The sequence below is a fragment of the Theropithecus gelada genome, chromosome 2 (genome assembly GCF_003255815.1).
Source record: "Theropithecus gelada isolate Dixy chromosome 2, Tgel_1.0, whole genome shotgun sequence".
Lineage (NCBI taxonomy): Eukaryota > Metazoa > Chordata > Mammalia > Primates > Cercopithecidae > Theropithecus > Theropithecus gelada.
Genome location: NC_037669.1, coordinates 142,532,935 through 142,558,203, shown reverse-complemented (window position 1 = coordinate 142,558,203; position 25,269 = coordinate 142,532,935). Strand labels below are relative to the sequence as shown.

Below are 25,269 nucleotides of genomic sequence, written 5' to 3'. Positions count from 1 at the left end.
TGTCTCAGAATGGCAGGCTGGCTCAGTGCAAAGATTCTGGGTTTTGGAGAAAAATTCTAAAAACCTTGCTTTTAAATCCCAGTTCAGTCTTTACTAATTTGGTAACCTTAGGTAAGTTACTCAACCTCTCTAAGCCTTATTATTATTAATTTTTTTCAGATTCAACATGGTTGTAATAATATTATGGCAAAGTGATTCTTTGACTTTTAAAAAGCAGTTTTTCTTGATTTTACTCTTGAAACCAAAAAAAAGTAGTATCAGACACATCCTGATTGGCAAATGGATTTTTTTCCATCTATGAAATAACAAGTAGGATTAGTTTTCCTTTGACTATAGAGGCCAAAAATCAGTTTAAGAAATTTTAGTTTTGACTGTTGCTTACCAGAATGACCACTGCATTTCTGAGACTGCAAGTCTGTTGATTCTGTTTTGTTGTGAGACTGGCCACAGGCCCACACAGTCCAGGCCCATTCAAATAGCTGCCTGAATTGCCTTTCCTGAAGTCAGATCTGCCAGGAGGGTATCAGTTGTGGGGATTCTTGCTTTGGCACATAAAATTGGGGTTAAAGATGTAGAAAGTGTTAACATTTACTATGGAGTTAAGTCCTTGCTTATCTTGTTACTCTTTACTCCACATACAGCTCACCCTAAGCCCAAATCTACCACATCTCACTTTACAGAAAGAAGGCTGAATATAAAGTCTCCTACCAAAATAGATATTGAATGTACGTGTCTTCTCATTATGGAGATTTTAGTCACTCTGAGGTTTCCCTCTTGAGAGTCGCCAAGATGTGAGCTGAAATGAGTCGATATAATGACTTGTGTTTGGGAGTCTCTGGTGTTGTAGAGGAGTGTGTCATAAAGTGGGGGCCTGGATTTCAGAGTCCATCTGGAGCGCACATGTTGTTTACATCTATAACGACATAAAGGTGATGAACAACCCAAGAGGGTTTTGCCAACAAACAGAAACATCTACCACACAACAGTTATGATGGCCAAAATATTAAGACCCAGTTAGAAATTAAATGAACATGTTTACAAAGCTATTCTCAGGCACTTTACTTTATCTTAGAGTTCTTGGATTTGGGATTCTGGCACAGAAAATCTAATTTTTCAGAAAAAAAATTATTACATTAAGAATATCATCTCCCCACCCTCATTTTGGTTTAGATGTTTGTACCCTCCAAATCTCATGTTGAAATGTGACCTCCAGTGTAGGAGGAGGGCCTCTTGGGAGGTGTTTGGGTCATGGGGGTGGATCCTTCATAAAAGGGTTGGTGCTGTCCTCGACATAATGAGTGAGTCCTCACTCTATGAGTTCACACGAGATCTGGTTGTTTAAAATGAGCCTAGCAACTCCTCACTGTCTCTCTTGCTCCCTCTCTCACCATGTGACACACCAGCTCCCCTTCACCTTCTGCCATGATTGGAAGCTTCCTGAGGCCCCATCAGAAGCAGATGCTGGTCCATGCTTCTCATCAAGCCAATAGAACCATGAACCAAAATAAACCTCTTTACCTTATAAATTACCACGCTTTGAGCCTTCCTTTATAGCAACACAAGAATGGACTAACACACCTCTGAGATGGGCTTTCCCTTTGTCACCCAGGCTAGAGTGCAGTGGCATGATCATGGCTCATTGTAGCCTTGGACTTCTGAGCTCAAGCAGTGCTCTTGCATCAGCCTCCCAAAGTGCTGAGATCACAGGCATGAGCCACTGTGCCTGGCCAAGAATATCTTTTTAAAAAATACTGATTAAAGATGGGTGATTGAACAAATGTGTTTACCCCCAAACCTCTACTAAAATAAAAATAAAAGGATTTTAGCAAATTAAAAGGGGGAGAAAATAACGACAGCAACAAAATTTTAAGAGCTAAAAAATAGGATACTTAGTACGTCACGTAACAAACTGAGAAGGCTGAATTCTAAATCAACACAGGGGAAACCAAGAAGCAAGCCAGTTCCCAGAATAGGCTACCCCAAAAGCCTCCCTCCTAAATGGAGGTTAGTGGCTGCTGCAGAAGATGTAATAGAGGGTCTCTAAGCCAGAACTAGGGACACTAGGCATGATAAAGAGTGGGAATACTATGCTGAAAGCAGACAGATTTGAAAACAGGTTTATATAATGAAACACTATTCTCAGTCCAGAACAGAGGCAGTCAGCATAAGGAACCATTCCAGGAAGGAGAGTAGACATTTACCTTCTAGAAAACTTACTCAGACCAAGAAAAAGACCTAAAGACAAGAATATCCCCCTCCCATAGAAATGGCCCAGATTGATCATTCTAAAGACAAAAGGCAACAAGCTTCATCCATGGCACAGAGGTGTCCTTTAGCTCTAAAATATAAGTGAAGAGCCAGAATTATCATACATCTGAAAAACACCTCTACCAGGGAAGACAGAGACAGAACACACAAAAGAAAAAAAAAAAAAAAGCTAGAGAGGAAACAAAGTCTTAAGAATATGCAGGGAAATAAAGCTTTAAAAAAGCTAATAATATCTTCAGAGAAGTAAACAGATGTTACAAGAATAGGATGAAATAAAAAGAACAAAAAATAACTGTTAGAAATTTGAAATATAATCACGGAATCTTAAAACTTAGATGGGTTAGATGATAAAGTTGAGAAACTCTCTAGGAAAATAAAGCTAAAAGACAAAGAAAAGGACAACAGGAAAGAAAAGACAATCAGAGGATCAGTCTACAAGGTACAATATTTCAATAAACAGGAGTTCCAGAAAGAGAGAAAGAGAACAGAAAAATTGATGGGGAGGAGCTCATAATAAATCAATAATTCAAGATTTCGAAAACCAAAGGATATGAGCTGCCAGATTGATAGCGCCCAAAAAATACCTAGACAATGGATGGAAACAGACTATTGTGAAATGTCAGGCCCTTATAAATAGGAGAAAATCCAATAAGCTTTCACAGGGAAAAAGCAGGTATCAAGACCAGGAATTCAAATGTCAGAAGACAATATGACATAGTAATCATGAACTTGTACAAGAGACAAGATGCCATTTTCAGTTTCTACAAAATAAAGTGAAAAGTAGGTAGAAGTTTAAAATAACGCTTAAGGGGAGAAACCTTAATTCCAAAACATTTATCTGTTGGACAGGAAATTGAAAGCAAATGCTCAGTGTTTTGCAGTTGGATTGCAAAATAGATTATAGCAAGGATTTCTTCTTAATCCTTACATATCAACAAAACTACAGTAAGAATAGCTGACCTGGGCAACTAATCATTAAGCTCTGCCAACATATGTTAGCTTGTGTGCTCCTCATGACAATTCCAACTGGCAAAAATAATTAACATAATTTTCAAAACAAAGTTATGCTAATTAAGTAATTTTCTCAAGGTTTCATATAGTTGGGTAAGAGGAGGAGCTAGAATTCAAACTCCAAAATCTGTTTTATTTAACTACTACGCCACACAGCCTTGAAAAGTAATGTTGCAGCGAGGTGGCTCCTTTCTGTAATCCTAGCACTGTGGGAGGCCAAGGCGGGTGGATTGCTTGAGTCCAGAAGTTTGAGACCAGCCTGGGCAATATTTGAAACTCCGTATCTACAAAAAATACAAAAATTAGCCGGGTGTGGTGGCGTGTGCCCACAGTCCCAGCTACTTAGGATAGGGGGTTGAGGCAGAAGAATTGCTTGTGCCTGGGAGGTGGAGGCTACGGTGAGTTTAGATCACACCATATACCACTGCACTCAAGCCTGGGTGACAGAGAGAGACTCTGTCTCAAAAGAAAAAAAAAAAAAAAAAAGAAAAAGAATGTTCACATTTAAAATTTTCAGGCACATCCTATAATGTTCACATTTAAATATTTGTATACCTTAATATTTCTACTAACACTGACTTCTTCTTTTTTATTTTTTTGAGACAGAGTTTCACTCTTATTGCCCAGGCTGGAGTGCAATGGCGTGATCTCGGCTCACCACAACCTCCGCCTCCTGGGTTCAAACGATTCTCTTGCCTCAGCCTCCCGAGTAGCTGGGATTATAGGCATGCACTACCATGCCCGGCTAATTTTGTATTTTTACTAGAGACGGGGTTTCTCCATGTTGATCAGGCTGGTCCCGAACTCCTGACCTCAGGTGACCCACCCGCCTCAGCCTCCCAAAGTGATGAGATTACAGGCGTGAGCCACCATACCCGGCCAACACTGACTTCTTAGAGATAGCAGAAAACGGTGTATCATAACTCTATTTTATATCTTTATATTTTGAGCAAGAGGGATCAAGGAGAAAGAACAGAGGTCATCCTAATATTATTCATTAACAAATATTAATTATATATTAATAAATTAATATATTGATTATATATTAATATATTGATTATATTATATATTAATATATTGATTATATTATTATATAATATATTAATATATTGATTGATTAATTAATATTAATATAATAAATAATGTTTATTTATTATTAACACTATTTTATGAACTTTTTAGAATAGAATATCTTGCTGCGCTGGCAGGACTTCTAGGAAAACTTTTAAGAAAAGGAAAGTCTCAATGACACATATCCAAAACAAAGCAGCAATATTTCAGTTTTAGCTGGTCTACCACTCAATTGCTCGGTGGCATTAATGCCAAAACTACAATAAGGTTTTGCACAAGACTTTTATAAGTTGGCCTGACAGCCATTTTTATTTACACAAGCCACCCGCCAACCCCAATACTGAATTTTCCATATTAATGTGCTTCCATTGTTCTCAGCTGGGCCTACAGTAACTTTAGCCCTCTTCCAGATGTTTCCTGACATCAGCATCCAAGATGTGCTGGCCAGCTGTCTTTAAAATTGCAGGAACTCTGTGTTGTGTGCATTAGTTATGCAAATGGAAAAGCAAGGACAAGGAGCCAATGTAGAGGATAAAAAAGAACTAGGGGAGGGATTGGCCGGGCTTCACTAGCACATGCAGTGTAGGGAGAAAGCCAAGACAGCAAGCTGTCTTTGATCAAAGTCCCCAGCAACCTTCACCACCACTCCCCATGCAGAGGGGTTTGTGTCCTCAGTTTCCAGGCCAGGCCTGGGTTTTTGGAAGCTTTCTCAGTCTGTTTTGGTGACTTAATAGGGACACACTGAATATTCACAGATCTGTCAACTATCTAACCAGTTTCTCCTTCGCTTCCCTTTGTCAACTAAGAAATATCTTCATAAACTGGAGAACAATTCCACAAAGTGTAGTCCTCATTAAATTAATAGATGTTTTATGAAAAAAAAAGGCAGGGCAGTCAGATGAGTTTTGGAAAACCCAGGTTTAACAAAATTAAGCAATTCTCTTTCCAAGAGCACTCTGAGGGCCTCTGATATATTCATGTGCACTGTGAATATCGGAAGGAATCATTTCTCAGAGGACTCACAGCCTACCTAAGGAAATGCTGCGCTAGGGGCCATGTAGGTTCTCAGCTACAATCACCCTTTCAGGCAGCAAACTGACTGCCAATTGAATATGTTTGCATGTCCCCAACTTATGTGTCCCTTACTGAACTCGCAATAGTCTCTACTGCCTGCTCAGGCTCCAGCTTCCCCTTTCTGGGGAAATGGCCATACCAACTGGTATGGCCAACAGTGTGGTATGGCCATACCAATACTGTTCTCCTAAACTAGAATTACGGTCATGGTCCTCTGCCTGATTCCTTTGTCCTAACCAATGCCCTCTCTCATCTAATCAATCCTGCAGTAAAGGGCTACTGTTTTGTCTTCCTAGCCTCGGACCTGTACCCCAGCTCATGACTGGACATTTCTACTTGGTGCACTACAGAACACCGTACCTGGACATGTAAGTGACTGAGTTCATGTCTTCCTCACCCAACAGGCATTTTTCCCCCAACTCTCTATTTTTCTCAATAACACAGACTCACTATGGTCTCAATATGACTGACAACTTTTTTTTTCTTGTTGGTTTCTGTTTGTTTTGTTGGTTGGTTGGTTTTGTTCGCTTGTTGGTTTTTTAATTGTGGTAAAATATACTTAATATAACATTTATTATCTTAACCATTTTGAAGTGTACAGTTCAGTAGTACTAAGTACATTCACATTGTTGTACAACCAATCTTAATATAACATTTATTATTTTAACCATTTTGAAGTGTACAGTTCAGTAGTACTAAGTACATTCACATTGTCGTACAACCAATCTTCAGATCTCTTTTCATTTTGCAAAACTGAAACTCTATGCCCGTTAAACAACTCCCCATCTCCCCTCAACCCCCACCGCGGCCCTGCTTCTGGCAGCCACCATTCTATTTTCTCTTTCTATGAATTTGACCACTCTAGGTATCTCATATATGTGGGAATATACAGTATTTGTCTTTTTGTGACTGACTGACTTCACTTAATATGTCCTCAGGGTTCATCCATATTATAGTGTGTGTCAGAACTTTTTCCTTTTTAAGGCAGAATAATATTCTATTTTAAGCATATGCTATATTTTGTTTATCCATTTGTCTGTTGATGGACACTTACATTCATTTCATATCTTGACTATTGTGAATAGTGCTTCAGTGAACATAAGGGTGCAGATATCTTTATGAGATCCTGATTTAAATTTTTTTGGAAATATACCCAGAAGTGGGATTTCTGTATTATACTGTAGTTCTATTTTTAATTTGTTGAAGAATCTCCATACTGTTTTCCACAGCTGTTGTACCATTTTATTCTCACCAACATCATACTAGTGTTCCAGTTTCTTCACAACCTCACCAATACTTACCTTTTTTTTGGTTTTATTTATATTTATACTTTATTTTATTTTTCTTGAAACAGGGTCTCGCTCTGCCGCTCACTGCAACCTCTGCCTCCCAAGCAATCCTCTCACCCCAGCCTCCTGAGTACTGAGACTACAGGCACATGCCACCGTGCCCGGATAATTTTTGTATTTTCTGTAGAGAGGGGGCTTTGCCATGTTGCCCAGGCTGGCCTCAAATTCCTGGGCTCAAGCAGTATGCCTGCCTCGACTTCCCAAAGTGCTGGGATTACAGGTGTGAGCCATCATGTCCGGCCTTTTTTTCTTTTCTTTTTTTAAAATAATAACCATCCTAATTGGTGTGACGTGTTAACTCATTTTGGTTTTGATTTGTATTAATATCTCCCTGTTGAGTAGTGATTTTGAGTATCTTTTTATATACTTTGTTGGTGATTTGTACGTCTTCTTTGGAGAAATGTATGTTCAAATTATTCGCCCATTTTTAAGTAAGGTTGTTTTGTAGTTGCTGTTGTTATTTTACAAGGAACAGAGAACCATTCATGCTAGGTTAAGTAAAGGATTTTTTTTTGCTATGATTATAACAGCTGTGTCTTTTGTTTGTTGTTTTTTTGGAAGGATACACAGTGGGCTCACTCAAAGAACTAATGACTCGGCCAGGTGCGGTGGCTCACGTCCGTAATCCCAGCACTTTGGGAGGCTGAGCTGGGTGGATCACCTGAGGTTAGGAGTTTGAGACCAGCCTGATCAACTTGGTGAAACCCTGTCTCTACTAAAAATACAAAATTAGCCGGCTGTGGTGGCGCATGCCTGTAATCCCAGCTACTCAACAGGCTGAGGTGGGACAACTGCTTGAACCTGGCAGGCGGAGGTTGCAGTGAGCTGAGATCACATCACTGCACTCCAGACTGGGCAACAAGAGTGAAACTCTGTCCCAAAAAAAAAAAAAAAAAAGAAAGAAAAAGAAAAGAAGAGAACTAATGATAGTTGGGCCTTTGCAGGACCAGACCTGAGAAACTTTAGGAACGGAATGAGGCTGGCTGCTCCCTCAGAGGTCACGAGCCGTTCCACTTAGTTTTGTCATGGTGCATCTGCCCTGCTTTTTTTTGTTTTTTCTCTTCTTCCCTCTGCTGATTCTCTTCACATAAGACTCCCAGTGGCCATCAAGGCCCCAGCTGTACTGGACTTTTCAGTTGCAGTTCACACCATCATGTGGCAGCTTATTCCCATGTTTTCAGAACAAATTCCTCAGAGTGAAAGAATCTGACCAGTTCAGGTCATCTTTCTAGCTGGGCTATACAAGTATTGTACGTTTTTGGGTCAGGTGTTCACCCAGGTCCAACAAGACTTGGAGAAGGGCTTTCAGGCCTACACAGTGCAGAGCATGACCCTTTAGGACAGACAGGGAGACATCCTTGCAGTTAAAGGCTCTAGGTTGTGAACCACACTGCCTAGGATCAAATTCTGGTTTGCTATTTATCAGTTTTGTGATCTAAGGCAGATAACATCTGCCTTAGATGAGATGGTTTTCTCATCTGTAAAGGAAGTTTAATTATACTATTTATAGGATTATTGTGAAGATTAGATAAATTGATACCTACAAAACACTTATAAAACATTATCATTATCCCCACCACCCCCTTTTTTTTTTGAGATTGAGTCTCGCTGTGCTGTCCAGGCTGGAGTGCAGTGGCATGATCTCAGCTCACTGCAACATTGCCTCCCAAGTTTAAGTGATTCTCCTGCCTCAGCCTCCTGAGTAGCTGGGATTACAGGTGCACACCACCAGGCCCGGTTAATTTTTGTATTTTTAGTAGAGACGGGGTTTCACCTGTTGGTCAGGCTGGTCTCGAACTCCTGACCTCAAGTGATCCACCCACCTCGGCCTCCCAAAGTGCTGGGATTACAGGCATAAGCCACTGTGCCTGGCCCGTTATCACCTTTTTTTTTTTTTTTTTTTTTTTTGAGACGGAGTCTCACTCTGTCGCCCGGGCTGGAGTACAGTGGCCGGATCTCAGCTCACTGCAAGCTCCGCCTCCCGGGTTTACGTCATTCTCCTGCCTCAGCCTCCCGAGTAGCTGGGACTACAGGCGCCCGCCACCTCGCCCGGCTAGTTTTTTATATTTTTTTAGTAGAGACGGGGTTTCACTGTGTTAGCCAGGATGGTCTCGATCTCCTGACCTCGTGATCCGCCCGTCTCGGCCTCCCAAAGTGCTGGGATTACAGGCTTGAGCCACCGCGCCCGGCCCACGTTATCACCTTTTAACAAAGGAAGAAATTGAAGCATAAGGAAGTTAAGTAATTTGTCCAAGTTCACATATGTAGTAAAGAGTAGAGCCAGCATATAAAGCCAGGTCACAGTCAAAATCTGCTCTCATAACCACTGTGCCAAACTGATTTACTCCCCAGTTTAGGAAGCTTTCAGTGATAAACTCCACCCAAATTGATTATATATTCATTTATGGGCACAGTTACAAAAGAAGATGGGAAGGGGTGAGGAGGAGAGAGAAGCCTATGGTCCTACACACCTGTTAAAAAAAAAAAAAAGGAGGCTGGATGTGGCTGCTCGTGCCTGTAATCCCAGCAGGTTGGGAGGCCAAGGTGGCTTGAGCCCAGAAGTTCAGGACCAGTCTGGTCACCACAGCGAGATCTTTTCTCTACAAAAGTAAAAATTTAAAAAATTATTAACTTCAACTAAAAAAAAGAAAAAGGAAAATTCAGGATCTTGATATAATAGTCAAAATTATATGAAATCAGTAGTAAAATCATAAATAATTCTACTATTATTTATGTATTATTATATATCTACTACTATTATTTATGTGCTACTAGTAGCACAACTTGTCAGAAGTGATACAAACCAAGTAGATGCATTTGTTTTGTGAGGTACTGGGGGTACTAGAGCTACTTTATTTTATAAAGAACAATCTAACCAGCTTCTGGGCATATACAACCTGATCACTAGTTTCTCCCTTTGGCAGACTTCTTCCCTTAGCCTCAGCAGTTGAACTTGCATCCAGATAGCACCACAGTCCCTGCTTTTGCCCAGGTTACCAAAGGTAAACTTTAATAATCACTTCTGGTTTTCATCTCACCTACTTTATCAGCAGATTCAATTGCCCAATTTCTCTTTCTTAAAACATTTTCTTCTCTTGGCTTCTGTGCATCACATTTTCCTGCCACATTTTCAAATGGCTCAGACCTTATCAGCCAGGTCTTAGCTCAAGCTCTCTTTAGAAAGCCTTCTCTGACCGCCCAATCTAAAGATACTCCCTAGTTACTCTCTGTCATATTTATTTTATTTTCCTTATAATATTTAGCATTCTCTGAAACCATCTTATTTATTTATTGTTACTTACCTCTAGTTATCTGCCTTCCCAACCAATGTTAACTTCTTGAAATCAAAGACTGGCTGTTTCACTTATTATTGTATTCTATAAGTTTCTGACATGTAGTAAGGACTCAGTCTGTAGTTCTTGATTGTATACATGTCAAATGAAGTTTAAGTAATGGAAAGAAAGAAAAACGAAGAAAGGCAAAATTTTATTTTACATTTTAAAATTTAAAATTGGTAATGTGTATCTGTAGTCCAACCTACTTTTGAGGCTGAGGTGGGAGGATTGAGGCCAAGAGTTTGAGGCTGTAGTACACTATGACCACACCTGCGAATAGCCACTGTACTCCAGCCTGGGCAACAAAGCAAGACCCTGACTTGCTATCAAATAAAATTTTATTTTAAGTATCTTTGCTATAAAATAAAATTATTGGGAACTAAAGGGAGGGAAGGGGTAAGAGAAAACACAAAAAATTATCGTTTCTCTAAATCAGATTTTTTTCTATAGCCGTGGCTCTCTCATGATCCGTCTGTGATTTACCCAGCATTCTCTTGTTCCTGAATTCTTCTTAGACAATTCCTGTGTTGTTATATATTGATCACACTTTTTGAGTAACCTGGATGTTTTTAGCTGCTGACAAAACCTTATATCAAGAGGAAAAGTAAGTGTGACCTGCAAAATTAGGGCTGTGTAACCCATCTGCTTATTACTGAACCTTATGAGTAGGAATTTTGAGGATTAGACATTAGTTAGTCTCAGGCCAAAACCAGGAGCTAATTCCTATGGAATAGTAACAATCCAGGCTTTCACACTACTCTAAACTACAACTAAAGTGCAAAGTAATTTATTGATAAATATTACTCATTTTACTACTAACAAGGGTGGAAAGTATTTTGGAACCAATTACACTTCAGGACAATATAAATGATATCTCATTTAATCCTCTAAAAAACTGCAAGACATAGATATTATTATTATGACATTTGCAAAAGTGTAAACTGAGACTCCGTCAGTTACAACATTTGCTCAAGGGCATGCTGTAAATTAAGTAAGGTAAGGAGGTGTCTGATGCTCAAGGCTACACTTTTTCTCTCCACCCACACTGTCTCCCAAACATTTGGTTTCACATATGCTGCATATAAGAGTGACTGTCCTGGTTAGCAGAGAATGTAGGTGGAGAGAAAAGGTAATACTCAGAAAAGAAAAGGGTCTAAAACATTTGATTTGCAGGTGAAGGTGGAGTTTGAGGAACTGAAGTCCAGAATATATTTTTCCATGCACTCAGTATTCATTTAAAAATATACTTAAGTTAAACTATTTGACATTAAAAAAACATTTTCACACATAAACCATTAGAAATTCAGGACTGTCTATGCCAATTCTGAAAAAAATAAAACCATGAATTCTCTTCCATAATAATGTACATACATCTTGAATTTTTATTTTATTTTATTTATTTATTTATTTATTTTATTTTTTATTTTTTTGAGATGGAGTCTCGCTTTGTTGCCCAGGCTGGAGTGCAGTGGCACAATCTTGGCTCACCGCAACCTCTGCCTCCTGGGTTCAAGCGATTCTCCTGCCTCAGCCTCCCGAGTAGCTGGGATTACAGGTACCCGCCACCACGCCTGACTAATTTTTGTATTTTTAGTAGAGACGGGGTTTTGCCATGTTGGCCAGGCTGGTCTCGAACTCCTGACCTCAGGTGATCCACCAGCCTCTGCCTCCCAAAGTGCTGGAATTACAGGCATGAGCCACCGCGCCCGTCCTACATCTTGAATTTTTAAATCTGTTTATTTAACTTATCTGAGGCAGTTATAAAATAAGGATCACAGTGATAGCAGCAGCAGAGGGGCATGGACAGTGGTTGAGGGAGCGGCTGTGGGAGCGACAGTGGCAGCGGTGTGACCCCTGTGGCCTGCATCCCTGAGGCAGCCGACTTCGACTTTCCTGCCCAACCCTCGCCCAACCCTCGTGCAGTTGGGTGGGACTTGATCCCAGGCCCAGAGCCTCTGCCGCTCTGGACCCTGGTCCCACGTCGCTGCTCTTGCTGTTCACCACTGCGGGGAGGAGGTGACAGTCTCTGGAGCCTGCCCTGGGAGCCCTCCAGTGGCGGCTGCCGTGATGGGGCCAGGCCGAGTTGCCTACTGACAGAAGAGCAGTGCGGTCGCACATGAAGGGGTGGGCAGAGAGGGGACCCAAGGCGGAGCTGGGCCTGGGGCGGTGTCACCTTCATGAAGCTATCGGGAGCAGGGAGCAGGCAGCAGCCTGGACCTTTCGGGTGCGATTGCAGCCACCCAAGACACCGCTGTGGACATGGACCCCGGTCTCCCTGTGCTCTTAGGGGCTGGGAGCAGGCAGGAGCCCCGCAGCTGCAGCGCCCAGCTGCGACTGCAGAACCAGGCATCTATGCACTCTCAGGGGCCCAGGAAGGCCACCCTTGTCCCAGCAGGCTCAGAGGTATCTGCCCCCAGTATCTAGCCTCTCCCCGCTCCCAGCATCCCCCTCGGATCTCAGAGCAAGGATGGGGCCAAGCCCGGGCACTGTTGCAGCCTGGCTGGGTGTGTGCAGGCTCAGGGCAGCACTGACACACTCGGCCCCTGCCACTCTGCCCTCTCTGGACTTTGGGAACTAATGAGCATGGGAGGGAGACCAGGGGGTGCTGAGGACAGCCAGGCGCTGGCGTGCCCCTTGGCACGAACAACCTGGGCACCATGAACAGCAGCAGGAAGCAGATAGACTCTGGGCAAAATGGGGTGGGTCCCCAGGAAACTCCTACCTTCAAGCCAAGGGACGGGGGGCGGCCTGAAGCCTGGGGGCCGGGCTGCCAGTCCCACGGACCAGAGTGGGAACGTGCGGTGCTTTTCCCTGGGCCCATCCACGGCCACCCATGGACCAATCAGCACACACTTCCTACCCTCTGGGGCCCATAAAAAACCCCCAGAGTCAAACTCGGAAGAGAGGATGGAGAGAGGGCAGGGAGACAAGGGGATGACCAGCTGCAGAGAGGAGCTGAAGAGATGATGGGAGGACTGGCTGCAGAGAGGAGCTACCTTCTCTGCTGAGAGCTGAAAACTGGTCGGGACACCCTGGCTATGGAAAGGAGCTGCCCACTGCAGGTCTCCTCTAAGCTGTTCTATTGCTCAGTAAAGCTCCTCTTCGCCTTGCTCACCCTCCACTTGTCTGTGTACCCCATTCTTCTTGAAGGCAGAACAAGAACTCGGAACCCACCAAATGGCAAGGCTAAAAGAGCTGTTAACACAAACAGGGCTGAAACCCGCCCCTTGCTCGCCGTGTTGTGGGTGAAGAGGAGAGAACAGCTGCGGCCCTTCAGGGAGCCCAGACCTGGGAGCTCCCCAAGCCAGGGCTGTGACTCCGTCTTTGGGGGCCTGCAGTTGCAGGCATCTCCAAGTTTCTGGGCATCACTGCATTTTCCGGTGCCAGCTGGGAAAGTTGCTTGAAGTGTGCCTGGTCCAGCGCGGCCTCACAGAGCCCCGGCACCCGTGCCAACACTCGGAACTGCCTGCCCTCTGGCAGCAGCCGGCGTGTTTGTGCACAGTGGCCGGATCCCATGATCGCTTACACATCCCTTGCCGCTCCACACCTGACTCAGTCTCCCTTAGAGGCGTGTGATCAAGGGCCAGTAGCATGAGTGGGGCACTGCCTGCCTGGCCGAGTGGGCGGAACAAACCCAGAGGGCCTGAGCAAAACTTGGGCAAAGGCACCAAAGAAGTTTTCGGCCAGAAAAGCGACATCCCAATCCCAAAGATCCCAGAACAATAGTGCTTCATACATATATCTCACATAGGAGTTGGGAGACAAGTACAACTTAGTACATGTGGATAAAGTGCTCTACAGATATGAATTTCTCTTCCTATTACTTATGTTAATCACAAAAACAGTAAATACATGAATAACAAAGAGTGGTGGGGATTTCAGAGGGGACTACCACATATTTAACTGGATAAAATGTTTTGTTTGGTTTGGTTTGAGGTGGGGGTTAACTAGGGAGCCTCATCAACATTTATGGCGCTGTCTTCCTAAGAAAATTGTTCTCAGGTTTGCCTATGATGAAAACACTGACAAAACATTGAACATGAATTTTCTATTCAGTGAATAGAGAATATACTATTCAGGGCTATTTGTTTTGAATTCAGAAATTGTTCTGGGCCTGGCATGGTAGCTGATGCCTGTAATCCCAGCACTTTGGGAGGCCGAGACAGGTGGATCACTTGAGGTCGGGAGTTTGTGACCAGCCTGGCCAACATGGTAAAACCCCGTCTCTACTAAAAATACAAAAATTAGCCAGGCAAGGTGACACACAGCTGTAGTCCCAGCTACTCTGGAGGCTGAGGCAGGAGAATCGCTGGAACCCAGGAGGCAGAGGTTGCAGTGAGCCAAGATCACACCACTGCACTCCAGCCTGGGTGACAAAGGGAGACTCCGTCTCAAAAAATAAAAATAAAAATAAAAATAAATTGTTCTGATGCTCTGTGGCCTACTTACCTCCTCAACTAAATCTGCTCATACTTGTCAAAGGCACAGAAAGATAAAAACAATCCTACAAAATTTGAAAACTATTCTGAATATACTGTGATTGAGGGATGGCCCAAAGGAAAATAAAAATATTCTTACTTGTTATGAGGGAAAAAAAAATCTATATACTTATACTTTGACATTTTCTCTTAGAATCATTTACTTATTGATTGTTGAGACCTGTTTTATAGTAAACAAAAAATCATATTTTATTTTTTAAATTTAATTTCTAGATTTCTTAGTAGTCATATTATTTCATAAATGGATGGATGGCTACTTGGGTGGCTCTGAATGTGTAGTTTAGGATATGTCCAGAAGAATTAAATAGGTTTAGAAAATAGAAATTTTTATAAAGAAAGATCAACAGAGAAATCATTAAGAAAAAAATGTGAGCACACAGTCACAAGAATCAAAAATTATGGGCCAAGCATAGTGGCTCATATCTCTAATCTTTGCACTTTGGGAGGCTGAGGTGGGCGGGTTACTTAAGCCCAGAGTTCGAGACCCGCCTGGGCAATATAGGGTGAACCCTGTGTCTACAAAAAATAAAAAACTTAGGTGGCACACGCCTGTAGTCCTGCTACCTGGGGGGCTGATGTGGGAGGATTGCTTGAGTTGGGGAGGTTGAGGCTGCAGCGAGCTGAGATTGTGCGACTTCCCAGTGGGTGACAGACTGGCCTTGTCTGGTTAACATTTCTCCTAGAGGTAATTCTACTTTGCAATTATATGGTGCTTCTTTCCCCTTCGAAAGCAGTTTCACCTCTATTATCTCACTTTATAAGCTTTGAAGGCAAAAGTTATGAATAGAATTTTAGGCTATCTGCAGCCTAAAAACAATGAAAAGTTAGCAAGAACCAAAAAAAAAAAAAGAACTAATGGTTTACAAAGATTATTTTCAAGGACAATTCTTTTGTTTTTGTTTTTTTTTTTTTGAGACGGAGTCTTACTCTGTCGCCCAGGCTGGAGTGCAGTGGCGCGATCTTGGCTCACTGCAAGCTCTGCCTCCCGGGTTCACGCCATTCTCCTGCCTCAGCCTCCCAGTAGCTGGGACTGCAGGTGCCCGCCACCACGCCCAGCTAATTTTTTGTATTTTTAGTAGAGACAGGGTTTCACCGTGTTAGCCAGGATGGTCTCGATCTCCTGACCTCGTGATTCGCCCGCCTCGGCCTCCCAAAGTGCTGGGATTACAGGCGTGAGCCACCGCGCCCGGCCCAAGGACAATTCTTTTGATTGTGCAGATTGATACAGGGAGCAGGCCTCCTGAGTAATCATTACTTTCTGTCTCTGGTGGGTGTGTTGAACCACACCATCAGGAAAGCCACTAATCAGGAAGAGCAAAGCTGAACTGTTCCCCTAAGTCAAGGTGCCAGAGCAAATCCAGAGGAGAAAATCCTGCAGTGGAGGGAAAAAGGATTTGTGTCTCTGAGAAAGTGAGATTTAAGATGTGTGCCCTCTGGTGCCCAATAAGTGAAGGACAAGGGTGATGATCCAACATAAGCAATTTGTGAATATGAAATATGTTGAAAAACTTTGAAAATTTCCTGATTAGGTGTAGGGTGGGGATAGTGAAGAAGGATATTCTTGGCTCAAGATATAGACATAAAAATTCATACATTTGGAAGGTCTCTCGTGGAAATTTAGGAACAAGATTATGGTAACTTGTTAGTATTCACGTTTTCTGCTACTCACAAGTAGTAAATACTTGTGAGTATTCATTCATGTTTTTCTCCTAGAGTTTATATCACCATTAATAAAACATGTATTATTATCCTAATTTTAGAAAAAAATAGAAAAGATCATATCATCAAGGCTGATTTATACTGAAAAATAACTGAACAAGGGAAATTATACAAAATTATATCCCTAAACAAATATATTATAAAATTGCTTACTCTTTTATAATAACTCAATGACATTACTAAGTTACCAGGCCCCAGAGATTATTTTTTAAAGTCTATGTGACTATTAGAAAATTAAAGGGCCTTCCATAGTGTCCCATCTTCTCATTGTGACCTCACATTCTTCTTTTCCCCATAATCACCACATCAAACTTGGAATTTTGTATCTCAAAGAAGCAAGATTGTTCTCTCAAGGAAGCAAATTAAGAAAAAAATTGAGGAAGAAAAGGAAACAGATATTAGAAAACAGATCGTTACCAACCACTCATTCAGCCACATGATGCCATGAGGGCCAGTAGTCTCTGTTCACACAGGCTCAACAGCTCACAGCATCCTCTGCTATCTCACTTGGGTTCTTTTCATTTTAATTTTTTCCCCCAAGTTTATTATGGTAAAATATATGTAACCAAATTTGCTATCTTAATCATTTTTAAGTGCACAGCTGAGTGGCATTTGGTATATTCATATGGTTGTGCAACCATCACCAGCATCCATCTCCAGATCTCTTTTCATCTTGCAAAATTGAAACTCTATGCCCATTAAACAACTACTCATTGCTCCCTTCCTGCTACCCCTGGCAACCATCAATTTACTTTCTGTCTCTATGATTTTGACTACTTTAAGTACTTCATAAAAGTGGGATTATATAGTATTTGTTGTTTTGTGACTGGCTTATTTCACTTAGCCTAATGTCCTCAAGGTTCATCCATGTTGTAGCATGCGTCAGAATTTTCTTATTATTCGTTTTTTTTTTTTTTTTCCCTTGTGGCAGGGTCTGCTTCTGTTGCCCAGTCTGGAGTGCAGTGGTACAACCTCGGTTCAGTGCAACATCTGCCTCCTGGATTCAAGTGGTTCTCCTGCCTCAGCCTCCTGAGGAGATGGGATTACAGGTGCCTGTCACCACGCCTGGCTAATTTTTGTATTTTTGGTAGAGATGGGGTTTCAGCATGTTGACCAGGCTGGTCTTGAACTCCTGACCTCAAGTGATCTACCTGCCTTGGCCTCCCATAGGGCTGGGATTAGAGGTGTGAGCCACCATGCCTGGCCTGAATTTTGTTCCTTTTAAAGGCTGAATAATATTCTCTTTTTTTTTTTTTTTTGAGACTGAGTCTCACTCTGTTGCCCAGGCTGGAGTGCAGTGGCATGATCTCGGGGCTCACTGCAACCTCTGCCTCCTGAGTTCAAGTGATTCTTGGGCCTCAGCCTCCCAAGTAGCTGGGGCTACAGGCATCAGCCACCATGCCCAGCTAGTTTTTTTGTTTTTAGTAGAAACAGGGTTTCACCATGTTGGCCAGGCTGATGTTGAACTCCTGACCTCAGGTGATCCACCTGCCTTGGCTTCCCGAAGTGCTGGGATTACAGGCATGAGCCACTGTGCCCAGCCGTAAGGCTGAATAATATCCTATTGTAAGTATATATCACATTTTGCTTTTTCATTCATCTGTCAATGACCTCTTGGGTTGCTTCAATGTTTTAGCTCTTGTAAATAATGCTGTAAGAACATAAGCATACAAGTATCTTTGATACCTTGCTTTTAATTCTTCTGGGTATGGCATTGCTGGATCATATGGTAAATCTATTTTTAATTTTTTTTTTTTTTTTTTTTAAGACGGAGTCTCGCTGTGTCTCCCAGGCTGGAGTGCAGTGGCGTGATCTCGGCTCACTGCAAACTCCGCCTCCCGGGTTCACGCCATTCTCCCGCCTCAGCCTCTCAAGTAGCTGGGACTACAGGCGCCCGCCACCACGCCCGGCTAGTTTTTTGTATTTTTAGTAGAGACGGGGTTTCACCATGTTAGCCAGGATAGTCTCGATCTCCTGACCTCGTGATCCACCCGCCTCGGCCTCCCAAAGTGCTGGGATTACAGGCTTGAGCCACCGCGCCCGGCCTTATTTTTAATTTTTTAAGAAACCACCATACTGCTTTCCACAGTGGTTATACCATTCTATATCCCCTAAACAGGCACAAAGATTCTATTTTCTCCACATCCCTGCAAACACATTTTATTTTCTATTGCTTTGATAGTAGCCATCCTAAGGGTGTCCAGGTGGCTTTCACTATAGTTTTGACTTGCATTTCCATAATGAGTAGTAATGTTGAGCATTTTTGCATGTGCTGATTGGCCATTTGTATATCTTCTTGGAGAAGTATCAAATATGTATTCAAGTCCTTCACCCCATTTTTGAATTGAGCTGTTTGTATTTTTGTTGTTGAGTTTTAGGAGTTCTCCATATATTCTGGATATTAATCCCTTATCAGACATATGATGTGTAAATATATTCTCAAATTCTGTAGGTTGCCTTTCTATTCTGTTGATAGTGTCTTTCAATATAAAATTTTTAAATTTTCATGAAGTCTAATTTGTCTATTTTTTCTTTTGTTGTCTGTGCCTTTTGTGTCATTACACAAAATCACTGCCTAATCCAATGTCATGAAGTTTTTGCCTTATGTTTTCTTCTAAGATTTTTATAGTTTTAGGGCTTACATTTAGGCCATGGATCTACTTTGAGCTAAATTGTGCATATGGTATTAGATAAGGGTCCAAGTTCATTATTTTGCATGTGAATACCTAGTTTTCTCAGCACCATTTGTTGAAAAGACTGTCTTTTCCTTATTGAATAATCATGGTTCCCTTGCCAACAATCATTTGACCATATATATTTGAAGATTTATTTCTGGATTCTCTATTGTATTCATTGGTCTTTATGTGTAGTCTTTATGCCACTACCATACTGTCTTAATTACTGTTACCTACAATAAATTTTTAAATCAGTAAGTGTGAGTCCTCCAGCTTTGTTCTTCTCTTTCAGGATTATTTTGACTTGAATTTTCATATGAATATTAAGATCTGTTTTCCTATTTTTGCAAAAAAACCTTGTTTGATATGAATTGCACTAAATCTGTAGATCACTTTGGGTAGTGTTGAAATCTTAACAATATTAAGTCTTCCAATCCATGAACATGAAATAGCTCTCCATTTATTTATGTCTTCTTTAATTTCTCTCAGATATATTTTGTGCTTTACAGTACATAGACTTTTTACCTCCTTGATAAAGTTAATTCCTAAGTACTTATTATTTTTGATGCTACTATAAATGAAATTGTTTTCTTAATTTTCTTTTCAGATTATTGTTTGTGTATATAAATGCAGCTGATTTTTGTGTGTTGACTTTGTTTCCTGCTATTTTGCTGAATTTGTTTATTAATTCTAACTTTTTTGTGTGTGAAATCTTCAGGGTTTCTACATATAAGATCATGTCATCTGCAAACAGGGATATTTAGATACCTTTCATTTATTTTTCTTGTCTCATTGCTGTGTCTAGCATTTCTAGTGCTATATGGTGACAGTGGAAATTTTTGTCTTGTTTCTTCTGATCTTAGAGAAAAAGCTTTCAGTCTTTCACCATTAAGTATGATGTTTGCTGTGGGTTATTCACGGACAGCTTTTGTTATGTTGAGTTAGTTTCCTTCTATTCAGAGTATACTGAGAATTTTTACCATGAAAGGATGAATTTGAATTTTGTCAAATGCTTTTTCTGCACCACTTGAGATGATCATGTGGCTTTCCCCCTTCATTCTGTTAATGTAGTGTATTACATTGATCAGTTTTCACAGATTGAATCATCCTTGCATTCCAGGAATAAACTTCACTTAGCCATAGTGTATAATCTTTTTAATATGCTGTTGCACTCAGTTTACTCATATTTTGTTCAGAATATTTTTGCATCAATGTCCATAAGGGATATTGGCATATTAGTTTTCTTTTCTTGTAGAGTCTTTGTCTGGCTTTGGTATCAGGGTAATGCTGGCCTAATAGACTGGTTAGGGTGTAATCTCTCCTCTTCAATTTTTTGGGAAAAGTTTGAGAAGGATTGGTGTTAGTTATTTAAATGTTTGGTATAATTCACCGGTAAAACCATCAGATCCAGGGCTTTTCTTTTCTTTTAAGAGATGGGGTCTTCTTACATTGCCCAGGCTGGTCTTGAACTTCTGGGCTCAAGTGATCCTGTCACTGCAGCTTCCTGAGTAGGTGGGACTACAGTTGCATGCCACCGTGCAGGGCTTTTCTTTCATGGGATATTTTAAATTACTGTCTTTTATAAGAGATTCAACTTTTTTGTTAGCTACAGGTTTATTCAGATTTTCTATTTCTTTGTGGCTTAGTCTTGATAGGTTGTGTGTTTTTAGAAATTTGTCCATTTCATCGAGGTTATCCAATTTGTTGAAGTACAATTGCTCTCTCAAAATCCTTTTTATTTCTGTAGATTTGGTAATAATGTCCCCACTTTATTTCTAATTTTAATAATTTGAGTCTTCTTTTTCTGTAGTCCATTTAGCTAAAGACTTGTCAATTTTGTTGATCTTTTTGAAGAACCATTTTTTGATTCCTCTATTATTCTTCTATTATTTTTCTCCATTATTCTTCTATTCTCTATTTCATTTATCTCTGCTCTAATTTTTATTATTTTCTTCCTCCTACCAGCTTTGGGTTTAGTTTCTTTTTCTTTTTCTAGTTCCTTAAGTTTTAAGGTTAGGTTTTGATTTAAGACATTTATTGTTTTTTAATGTAAGCTATTTAATGTAAATTTTGAATTTATTATAAATATTCCCCTTAGCATTACTTTCTCTGTGTTCCATAAGTTTGGGTGCTATGTGTGTTCATTTTCATTTGTCTCTAGGTACATTGTAATTTCCATTGTGATTTCTTCTTTTATTCATTGGTTATTTAAGAATGTGTTGGTTAATTTTCACAAATTTGTGAATTTTCCAAATACTTAGGGAGTTTTTGACCATAATTTCTTCAAATATTCTCTCTTCCCCTTTCTCTCTCTGTTCACCTTCTGGAACTCCCACAATGCATGTTGATCTGCTTGATGGTACTCTATAGGTCCCTTAGGCTCTGTTCACTTTCCTCCAATCTTTTTTCTGTTCCTCAGTCTTGATAATTTTCATTGTCCTATCAAGTTTGCTGATTCTTTCTTCTGCTTGCTCAAATTTGCCTTTGAATTTCTTAAAATTTTCACTTCGACTACTGTAATGTTCAGCTCCAGAATTTATTTTTTCTTTCTTTTTATGTTTTCTATTTCTTTATTGGTATTTCCATTTTCTTCACATATTGCTTTCTTGACTTTCACCACATCCTCCTTTAGTTCTTTTAGCATCTTTAAGACAGTTGTTTGAAAGTCCTTGTCTATTACATCCATTTTTAGATCTGTTTCAGGGACAATTTCTTGTTAGTTCCCCCCCCCTCCTTTAACCAAGCCATACATTTCTGTTTCTTTGCATGCCTTGTGAATTTTTTGTTGGAAATTGGATATTTGAATCTAATAATGTGGTAACTCTGAAAATCAGTGTCCTTTCTTTTGGTTTGCTGTTTTTTTTTTTTTTTCTTTTTTTCTTTTTTTTTTTTGAGACAGAGTTTCACTCTTGTTGCCCAGGCTGGAGTTCAATGGCACGATCTCAGCTCACCACAATCTCCGCCTCCCGGGTTCAAGTGATTCTTCTGCCTCAGCCTCCCAAGTAGCTGGGATTACAGGCATGTGCCACCACGCCTGGCTAATTTTGTATTTTTAGCAGAGATGGGGTTTCTCCATGTTGGTCAGACTGGTCTTAAACTCCTGACCTCAGGTGATCTGCCTGCCTCAGCCTCCCAAAATGCTGGGATTACAGGTTATGAGCCACCTCACCCAGCTGGTTTGCTGGTTTTCTATTTTTGTTGTTGTTGTTGTAGGCTGTCTCTGTGGTGTGGATCAGCCAGAAGTATAAAGTTAAGATCCTCTCATATATTTTTTCGAGCCTTCGCCTTTCCCTGGGTATACATGATGATTTTCTAACTCCAATCACATATATGTGGTTCATTTTTAATGTTCTAGTCTTCAATATCTAGTTCCCAAAAGGGGAAAAAATGTAGGAAGGGAAAAAGATGTTTGCCCTTTATATTCCCAGAGTCACTTCATCCAGAGATGGAGGGACTTGCAACAATGGGGTAAGGTGCAACAACAAAACCTGCTGCTTCTTTGCACCTCTGTGATCAGAAGCAGCAATCAGCAATGAGAGCACAGATCCTAGATATTTGGAGGACAGGGTCCTTTTCAGCCACCCTGGCTCCCACAGGCTATGTAAAGGTTGCTACAGGACCATGTGCACAGCTGCCTGACACGTGGCTGAAGGGTGGTTAGCTGCTACTGTGATTACAGCTGAAATTGATGAAAATTAACCACAATTATTGCCCAAGCCCTGGAAGTCAACAGACTCCACAGTTCCAAAATACATTAGACAGATTCTACTGGTAAAATTATTATCTAGGTGGGAAGATAGGTTCCTCTTTTTCCTGCTCTGCCATCTTCTAGGAATTCTCTCTGGGGCTCCTTATTTTCAAAAACTTTTTATTGTGAAAAATTTCAAACCTAAACAAAAGTAAAGAGAATGATATAATGAATCCCCATGCACTCATCACACAGCTTCAACAATTACCAACTACCTGCTCCTTTACCTGAATTTCAGCCTGTAATTTCTTGCCCACCTCTTTCCTGTCTCCCAATGCCTGGCTTCAAATGACGTGATTTTCTGCCTTCTCTCCAGTTCTAAGAATCAATGTGATTCCCCTTAATATTTGACTAAATTAACAGGCTCTCTTTTTAATATTCCTAACTTGAATAATTTTTATAGCCTCCACCCTACCCCCCAGACTCCTTTTAAAAAAAAAAAAAAAAAAAGGCAGTTTTTAATGTTTTCCAATGGTTTGAGAATCTGATGAAAGCCATGGACCATAACCCTAGAAAAAAACATGCACACACCATTTTGTATGTGATTTCAGGAGGTTCATGGACACCTTGAAACCTTCTAAGGAACCTATGTTAAAAACCCCTACTCTAAAAGGTAGATTCTCCCTTTTCCTAGGCCATACCTGGTCCTTGTAGCCATGTTTCTCTTTCACATTTACACAGAAACGTAAGACTGGGAGAGCATCCATTTCCATCACTTTTTTGTTGTTCTGTTGAGGCAACCAGACATGAAGGGCAATTTTATTTGTTTTTGTTCTTTTCATGAAGGCATTTTGAATTAATTGTCCAATTAATTCCAATTCCACATGAAAGGAACATGCCTGTTCCAAATCCTGGAGAGTGAGCAACAGAATTAGAGGTCCTGCCAACATTTTTCATACTAATCTCATGCTGAATATTTTTCTGCCCCTTTGAAATGAATTAATGCTAACTCCAAAATATTCCGAAAACCCACTCTAAAAATACCTGCTTCAGCACATTTTCTTCTTTCTCTTCCCTTCTCTTTACTCACACAGCATTGCATTTACATGAAATGCAAGGAGGAAAAGTACTAAGGGAATCAAAAGACAAATTGGAATGAAGTGGACAGTTAATTTAAAACACCCTTTAACAAGTATATTTTAAACTACAAAGGTGTTCATGGTTCGTTGAAAGGGTTCAATTTATATTTTGCTCTGCTATTTGCTCATTCATGGAGTATCTCTGGGATGGACCCATCAACTAGCATAGAAGGTTGGTTGAGTACTCTAGCACTGTTCCCTGTATCATTCTCCCCAGTTCCTCTAATGCTGAGCCTCAGCTCTGGCTGTACATCACAATCACCTGTGAAGCTTTTAAAATTGAGAAAAAAGATGGGCTCAGGTGAGCCCAATTCAGGTTTACTTACTTTGGGGCCAGGCTCTGGGTGTGCAAGCCAGGGACGAGAACCCTGCTCGAATGCTATGTGCAAGGAATTAATAGTGTTAGTAATGGTGGAGGCCTGGGAGAATACTAAAATTGTTTTATAGCTTATAGCTCAGCAAGAAAGATATAGTCTTTAAAAAAAAACAGGAAAATTTCAGAAGGAAAATTTTGAAGGAACTTGACATGTAGACCACTGTGGGGTAATATTTTTAAAATACTATTTTTCTCTACCATTTAATTCCTAATGTGGCATAAACTTCTTGGCTCAGTTGGGATATGCTGACACATTATATATAAACACATTTGTATCTTATGTATTTGTATTATATAACTAATAAACTTTTTTAATGTATAGAAGACTACAAAGTAAAACGTAAAAATCTTGACCACCCTCCCTGGCCCCATCTCCGAGGAAACCCTATTAAGAATTTCTTATGTATCCTTCTAGAAACTGCCTACCCGCATCAAACATATATACATAATGTTAATATTTATTTATTACATTTATTTATTAGCTCAGGACTTAAAGGGGCTTGGAAATTATAATGACGGTATATTTCTTTTACTTTCATCCAACCTATGGTGCAACAGGAAGTCTAGACTTTTACTAGGTTTCCCTCACAAATAACTTTAGGACTCCTTGGGAACATTTAACTTTCCCACAGGATCATGATGGTTAGCTCCCAGGGGTGAGCCTCCGAGCAAATAACCTCCTGCAACCTTAGGACTGGCTTCTTAGCATACCAGAAGGTTCGGGCCCGATCCTGGACCCTCTCTGCCTAACTCCCATGGCAGGGTCCAGTTCTCCTTCCTCTTACAGGTGGCACTTGAGCCTGTTTTTCTTTTCTTTTCTTTCCTTTTTTTTTTTTTTTGAGACAGAGTTTCTCTCTTGTTGTCCAGGCTGGAGTGCAATGGCACGATCTTAGCTCACTGTAACCTCCGCCTCCCGGGTTCAAGCGATTCTCCTGTCTCAGCCTCCTGAGTAGCTGTAATTACAAGCATGTGCCACTAAGCCTAGATAATTTTGTATTTTTAGTAGAGATGGGGTTTTTCCACGTTGGTCAGGCTGGTCTCAAACTCCTGACCTCAGGTGATGCT

General features: G+C 40.8%; 1 protein-coding gene across 2 annotated transcripts in view; it reads right to left on the bottom strand.

The window, feature by feature from the left end:
- Positions 1–23,477, bottom strand: part of WWTR1 (WW domain containing transcription regulator 1) — a 217,737-nt gene extending 194,260 nt beyond the window's left edge. Inside the window, exons 1-3 of one of the 2 annotated variants that reach the window (XM_025375094.1) lie at positions 23,391–23,477; positions 22,755–22,890; positions 15,863–15,979 (exon numbers count right to left, since the gene is read on the bottom strand). In XM_025375094.1, coding sequence (XP_025230879.1) covers positions 15,863–15,897 — 35 coding nt within the window. In that variant the 5' untranslated portion in view covers positions 15,898–15,979; positions 22,755–22,890; positions 23,391–23,477. Of the gene's footprint in view, positions 1–708; positions 859–15,862; positions 15,980–22,754; positions 22,891–23,390 lie in introns of those variants that run through there. The other variant, XM_025375096.1, reaches the window with a different exon arrangement.
- Between the last annotated feature and the right edge of the window lie 1,792 nt (positions 23,478–25,269).